General features: G+C 65.7%; 1 protein-coding gene across 2 annotated transcripts; it reads right to left on the bottom strand.

Annotated features, from left to right (window-relative positions):
- Positions 1-1,632: 1,632 nt before the first annotated feature.
- Positions 1,633-4,871, bottom strand: S100A1 (S100 calcium binding protein A1). 2 transcript variants are annotated; one of them, XM_006030964.3, is made up of 3 exons: positions 4,716-4,871; positions 2,061-2,210; positions 1,633-1,906 (listed from the first exon to the last, which is right to left on the bottom strand). In XM_006030964.3, the coding sequence occupies exons 2-3, from the start codon at positions 2,199-2,201 to the stop codon at positions 1,763-1,765; spliced, it is 285 nt and encodes a 94-aa protein (XP_006031026.1). In that variant the 5' UTR covers positions 2,202-2,210; positions 4,716-4,871; the 3' UTR covers positions 1,633-1,762. The 2 variants fall into 2 exon arrangements, with proteins under 2 accessions (XP_006031026.1, XP_025068400.1); XM_025212615.1 differs by lacking the exon at positions 4,716-4,871 and adding an exon at positions 2,650-2,796.
- Between the last annotated feature and the right edge of the window lie 2,250 nt (positions 4,872-7,121).

The following is a 7,121-nucleotide window of genomic DNA, read 5'->3' on the forward strand; positions in this document are numbered from 1 at the left end:
CAACGCGCAGGCGCCGGCCAGGCACCACGTGACGCTCCCCGGCGGGAGCCTCGGAAGTTGGAGTGCGCAGGTGCCGCCGGAGCGCCGCGACACGTGACACTCCCTGGCGGGAGCCTCATGGGCCGCACTGCGCAGGCGCTGCCCGGGCAGAACGTGACGCTGTCCCTATGGCAAGAATTCCTAGTTTTGTGTAGGGGTGTAGGTTGTACGCACGCGATCCCCACAGCACGTGACGTGCCCTCGCGGGAAGCCCCCTGAAGCACGTGACAGCTTCGCCCGCCACGTGACACTGTCCTACAACACACGATACATGGCGGGGAGCCCCTGACACACGTGACCGCCTTCCTTCCTCCCCTACCATGTGACATCTGGGGGGGGTGCACAGGCAGAGGGAGGTGTGAATAGGCGGGGCTAAAGGGAAGTGGGCGGGGCCAGGGGAACGGGAGAGATCTCTGGGGAATGGGCGGGGCTAAAGGAAACGGGTCGGCCCAGGAGAACGGGAGGGGTGTCTAGGGGAATGGGCGGGACTAAAGAGAAACGGGCGCGCCCGAGGAATGGGCGGGGCCAGAGGAAGGGGGGGCGGGGCGGTGTTATCTTTGAAAACAGGTGGAGGTAGGGAATGGGCGGGCGTAGAGGGAAATGGATGGGGCCAGGAGAATGGAAGGGGTGTCTAGGGGGAATGGGCGGGGCTAAAGGGAGATGTGCGGGCCCGGGAATGGGCGGGGCTATGGGAGTGGGCGGGGTCTCAGGAAAGGGGCGGGGCCTGGGGCGAGGTTGCGGAGCTAGGGCCTGCTGTGGCTGCGTGGTGTGAGATCCGTCCCCCTGGGGGAGACGCAGGCGCTGTGGCCCAGGCAGCTGCCCCCAAGCCCATGCTCTGGCTCCCTGCTGGGGTGATTCCCTCCTCTGGGAGGGGGCAGTGAGGGAGGGGGGAGGGGGAAGGGTCTGGCCCCAGCTCTCCCCACTCACCTCAGAGCTGCCCTGGGCCCACCCCTGCTCCCATCAGCTCTGCTCTGCCCCAGCCTGGCCCTGGGGATTGGTGACCCTCTTTCATCTCTCACCCTTTTTAATGTCTCTTGTTTGCCTGGGAAGGATGTGTGCGTCCAAACAGCACCTTTTTTTGCAACTCTTTAGTTGCTCTAATAAAAGATGTTGCCAAAGACTTTGCCTCCGTGCGCTGCTGGGCGCTTTGGCCTCCTCCCAGCCCGCGGTGCAGGTTGCTGCGCGGTGCCAAGGACTGAGCCCAGCCCAGCAGAGGGCACTCCCGACACGAGTGTGGTGCCGCTCAGCCCCAACCAGGAGGAGGCTGTTTATTCCCTGCTGGCTCCTTCCCACTGGGACGGGAAATAGGAACGAGTTCTTCCAGCCAGTGCTGGGGTGCGGCACCTGCTCCCGGCCCCAAGACTGCAGTCGGCAAGGCACCAGCTGCCCATGTTCCCACCCTTGCAGTATCTCACATTCAAACGGTTTTCCCCGTGGATGAGGATGGCCCTGGGCTGACCCCCAGGATTGGTGCAGCCCAGGCAGGTGCCCACTGTGGTGCAGCATGACCATACATGGCACCTCCAGCCCCTGCTCCCTCCCCGGGGTCCCCGTGCCCCCTCCCTGGCGCACGGGAAGGGACGTGACGCAGTGGCTGGTCGGAGGCTTTAATGCACGGCTCTGCGTAGCGGGGTCTAGGCTGGCTCTGAGCCGGGAAGCTGGGGGCTGTGGGGATGGGGCAGCGAGTGCGACTCCCATGGGGCTCTGGGGCCTGGCCCTGGGCTCAGGAGTCGTCCCAGAAGAAAGTGTTGCAGGCCACGGTGAGGGCAGCCACCAGCACCACGTACTCCTGGAAATCCACCTCGCCATCCTTGTCCTCATCCAGGTCCTGCATGATCTTGTCCACGGCACTCGTGTCCTTCTGCACCTGTGGTAGGGACACCCCCAGGCCGGGTTAGGGATGCCCACCCACCCCCGTGCCCTGCAGCCCGTGGCAGGGGAACCCCAGGTCTTGTCCCTGACTCCCCCATCCCCCCTGCTCTGCCCCGCAAGCTCCTGTCTGCCCTGGGAGCAGCCCCCACCTCCAGGAAGCTGCTGAGCTCGCCCTGCAGCAGGTCCTTCAGCTCCTTCTTGCTCAGCTTGTACTTGTCGCCCTCCTTGCCCGAATACTTGTGGAAGACGGTGATCAGTGTCATCATGGCGCTTTCCAGCTGCGACTCCATCCTGCTGGCCTGGAGAGGAGTCCGAAGGGTTAAGGGGGCAGACTTTGGGGGGCTCCCAGGGATGCTGCGCTCCCCACCTCGTGCTGCGGCTGTGGCCGCGGGTCCCCTCCAGGCCACCAAGCAGCTCCTTCCCTCCTTGCCTTGGGGTAACCAGGGGCCTCATTCTGCCCTGGAGGGCAGCTGGGTGCCTGGGACTCAGGTGCTTTGCACTGGGGTGCATGCAGCTGCGGCCGCGGGCAGGATCAGGGCCCCCCAGGGAGAGCCCCTCAGGCGCGGCCCTGCTCCAGCAGCCGGGTCTGAGCTCCTTGCTGCTCTGCCTCATCCCAGGGGCCCTGAGGAAACATCCCCTGGCCCCTGTATCCCATACCTGTGCTCCCCGCTGCCCATCAGCTCTGGCTGGGCCCTCACCTGGGCTCTCCCTGGGCTACACCCTGGCCCCTGGGCTCACCTGGGCTCCCTGCACCTGGGCTGCCTGCACAGCCACCTGCTCCGGCAGCCGCGAATGAGCAATGTGGCTGGTCAGTGACTTTAAGTACGTCAGCCCGAGCCCCCCTTCCCCGCGGGAGGATCTGATACCCGCGGTGAGACGGGCTGGCTGGCACTGCCGGCTGCGATCACCTGATTTAAAGGGACGTAAATGCCCTGGGGGGCCCGTTTGTCCCCGTTGGGGCAGGTGAAGCACACGGTGCTCGCTGCCTGCGTGCTTGTGCCCTGTGCACATGTGCATGCCCTTGTCTCTCACCCCCGGAGATGCCTCTGCACCCCCAGCTCTACTGGACGGGGGTCATTGGCATCTCCATGCATGGAAACCCCCCTGGCTCGGCAGCACTGTGGCCTTGTGGGGTGTGGACTCTGCACTGTGCCGTGGCTAGGGTACGGGAGTCACTGCTGGTGCCAGGCCAGGACCCCCGTGCCCACCACTGTCCCCTCAATGCTGGGACAGGGGTGCAGACCCCAGGATCGTGTCCCAGCCGGCACCAGACTGAGGGCTGGGCACACTCAGGGCACTCTGAGCTGTGCCAGACGCAGCCGGATGGGCTGTAATGCACCCGGCGAGCTGATAAGGCTCGTGCGATCGAGTGTCTCCCGCTGGACAAAGGGAGGAGGCCAGGGGGGCCCTATCGGGTGACGCATCCGAGCCCCCCCTGGCCGCCAGGCCTGTCGCGGCGCGGCCACAGAAAGGCCCCTTGTCCTACTGAAGAATCGCTCGGTGAAAGGTTGCTGCGGTAACGCCGGAGCCGGGAAACTGGATTCCCAGGCTGGCCCGGGCTGATAAAGCCAGTGCGGTGCAGCTCCGGTTACGGCAGGGGGGCATGGCGGGGCTGCCAGCCGCACCACATTGTGCTTCAGCTGGTCCCGCTGGCTCCTCTCGGCCCCGCTCCCCACCCCGCTGTGCTTGGCTGGGGGCACCGGGTGGGACCCCCGGACCGGGGGCTGGGCAGGGGGCACTGATGGCCCCCGGCTGCAGGGAGCTAGAGGAGGGCTGGGAGCGGGCTGGGGGGCCCTGCCTGGCTGTGCCCCGGTACCCCCTCCCAGCCCCGATCCTGGTCTCGATCCCAGAGCTTTGCGCAAGAGCCCGGGCGTGGCCCCGCTGTTGTCCCAGATGCCGATTCAGGTGCTCATCGGGGTGCTCGTTCCAATGTCGCGGGCAGCATCCGGCCTCACTTCCGCTGCCCAGCCACTGTGCAATGTGCCCTGCCCCACCCCAGAGGCAGCTGCCATTTCTGCTCCCGGGGCTGTGCTGAGCCTTGCTGGACCTCAGCGCCGGGTCCCCGGGATCCCAGCCCCAGCAGAATCGGGTGATGCAAGGCCTCCTGTCTGCCTGCCCGGGGCCTGTCCTTGTGACTATCACACCAAGGGCAGCTGCTAGGCCCCAGGCCCTGACAATGAGTCACCAGCGCTAATCCTGGCTGCAGAGGCCCCTGGGGCACCCCTGGGAGCAGCCGGGTGCGGGGTGGGGCACCACTGAGAGAGGGCAGGGGGTGCAAGTGGAGGCCTCATGATGGCCTCAGCGCCAGGCAGGATGTGGCCCCGAGTCTGCAGCTTGCCCAACCCCCAGTCCTGGCGTGGCCACAGGCCGGGTGGGGGGGCTGTTTACAACTGTTTGCAGCTGGACAGAGAGCCCATTCAGGCCGGGCGGCTTTGGCGTGGGCAGGTTGGCATGCGGCAGGGTGGGGCCCGTGGCCACCCCAGGCACCAGACTAGCTCCTGTCTCGGGGACAAGAGCTGCCTGCCCCCATGCCGGGACCCTGGCCCTTGAGTTCCCTCCGGCCCCCCCCAGCTCTCAGCCCCGGGGCCCCATCTTGCCCCCCACAGCTCGGGTGCTGTCTGCCCCCTCCAATTAGCACGTCGATTAGCAGACTCTGATAGCCAGCTGACCCCTGGGCTGCAGGGGTGAGCTAACCCCTGGAGTCGCCAGCGTGGGCCGGAGCAGGATCAAGCCCATCCCGGCTGGCTGCCCCCACCCCAGCTCGTTCCCCACCCCTGGGGGCAGCTGGCAAAGCCACCACTTACGGGTGAATGCAGGAGTGCGTGGGAAACTGTTGCTGGAGCCTGCAGCCGCTGCGCCCCGCTGTCCGGTGTGTGCCTGTGCGAGCTGGGTACGAGCGCCCACCCTCTGGACGGCCCCTGGCAGCCGCCCCAGGCGCAGGGAAGGCCGGCCAGGCAACCAGAGCAGCTGTTTCTTTCTCTTTCCTAAGACGCACCCTCATGCTCCCCGCTGCGCTCGGGGCCCAGCCTGGTACCAGGTGTTTCTGTGGTGTGATGGTGCAGCTTTCCCCCTCAGGGGCCATGTCCCGCACCCCCAGCCTCATCCCTGGCCTTGCACCCTGTGGCCCCAGCATGGGGTCTTGTCATGTCCTGCAGGGGCATGAATTGTAACCAGGGACCTAGGTGTCAGGGCACCTGGAGAGCTCCAGCAGGCCCCCGGAAGCAGAGCAGGCTGCAAGGCTGTGGTGTGACCCATGCACGGGAGGAAACTGAGGCACGGGGCTGATCAAAGACCTGCCTGAGGGTGCAGACGATCTCAGGGCAGGATTAAAACTTAGCTCACCCTGGTCCCGGCCCTGGTGCGGAGGAGTCTGCTGTGGTGGGGGAAGCTGCCAAGGCAGGTTGGCCCTGCGGGCGGAGGGGTCTTTGCCAGGGCTGATCGTTCCTGCCCCTTCTGGGCTGAGGGAGTCTTATTGGGTGCACAGCGCTGGTGCCAAGGTCCAGGTTCCCTGTGTAGACGCAGCACCGCAGATGGCACAGGGGCAGGGAGCCGGCTATACCAGCTGTCGTGACCCCAGGGCCAAGCATCACATACCCTCAGGCACGATCAGGTGGGGTGAGAGGCCCCAAGAGGCTAAGTGACATGACCAGTTCTCAGAGGCAGGCAGTAGCAGAGTGCATGAGTCTTCCCCACCTCCCGCCTGTGCTCCAGCCCCTGTCCCAGCTCAGCCAAAACTCCACTGGGCTCCCAGGGGGTCTCTGGGTCCTGCCCTGGAGCACCGGCAGGTCCCTAGCCATGCCGTTACTAGGGGAGCTGCTGGGAGTGGCCCCCGACATGCCAAGCCGTTTACACACGGCAGCGCGGAGCAGGTCGCAGCCTCCCGGCCTGGACCTGGAGGAACCAGTCGCTCTGGTTCCTGGGCCCGGGGCATTCGGGCCTGTCTCCCCAGCGAAGCCTTTGCAGGTGCTGATGCAGCGAGATCCCGGCGTGGGGGGGACGGTGGCTCCAGCCGTGCACAGGGGAACAGGGCTGGGGAATGATGGGGAGGTCTGACTCCCTAATGCCAGGGCATGGGACACTGGGGACAAGGCAGGATGGAGCCCGGGGAGCCCTGCCTGACCCAGAGCCCTGGGTTCTGGGAGCCCGGACGCCTGGGTTCTCTCCCCAGCTCAGGGAGGGGAGTGGGGCCTAGTGGTTAGAGAAGGGCTCTCATGCAGACCCCCAGCAGAAACAGAGATCCTGCGGCGGCCCCCAGCTCAGCCATCGTCAGGTGTCTCTGGTGTGCCCCTGCGGCTGTGCACGGGTCATTGCACCGCAGGTTCCCGTCCGCTGGCACACGACTCTGCCCCCCAGCACTGAGACTCCACGTCCCTGGTATCCCCTCACTCCTGTATGCCCCGGGGGTGCAGGGTAGGTGTAGACAGTGCAGCCTGCTGCAGATCCTGGGAGCCAGAACCCCCCCTGGCTCACAGACAAGTACCTGGAGCTGGTGCCTGGCCCGTGGTGCTAGAGAAGCCCAGAGGCTGCTGCGGCTGATGCCAGGGACCCACCAGGCCAGGATGCAACCCCTTTCTGTGCTTAGGGGCAGGGCTGGTACCCCAGAGGACCAGGAGAGGAGGTACCACATCCCGGAGGAACTCGCACCTGGCACCGGCCCCACCTGGGCCTGGGGGTTCCCTGCGGACCGGGGATCACCTGCGTAGTATCCGGGGAGGAGGAGGGTGCTCTCTCGCCTGGGGCACATTCCTCGCCATCCTGCGGACCGTGTCACTTCCCCTCCCCGTACCCCACGCACACGGGGGACATGGGACCCAGTGGACGGAGGCTGTGACTCACAGGCCAACCCCTGAATGGGGAGCGTGATTCACGGTACAACCTGTCCCAGCCAGCAGGAGCCCGACTCCCTGCCAGCGGCTTCCCCAGCGTCGCCCCTGCTTGCCCATGTTAGGCCTGTTCTTCTCGTTAGCAAAGGGTGCAACCAGGGTGCAACGAGCTCCTGGGGTGCGGGTGTGCACCCTGCGTGTGCCTGGGCTACCCCACCCTGCCGGGGGGCTGAGTGCATTGGGGCTCAGCTACACCAGCAGTGTCAGTTCGGAAGAGGCTTAACAGGGATATCAATTACTATTATTACTATTATTATTATTATTTAGATTTATATCCCATTGAGGGTTTTTTGCCCTGTGGCCTATTGCAATGCTCCAATTCCTGCT

The sequence above is a fragment of the Alligator sinensis genome, unplaced genomic scaffold, assembly GCF_000455745.1.
Source record: "Alligator sinensis unplaced genomic scaffold, ASM45574v1 scaffold1165_1, whole genome shotgun sequence".
In the NCBI taxonomy this organism is placed as follows: Eukaryota; Metazoa; Chordata; order Crocodylia; family Alligatoridae; genus Alligator; species Alligator sinensis.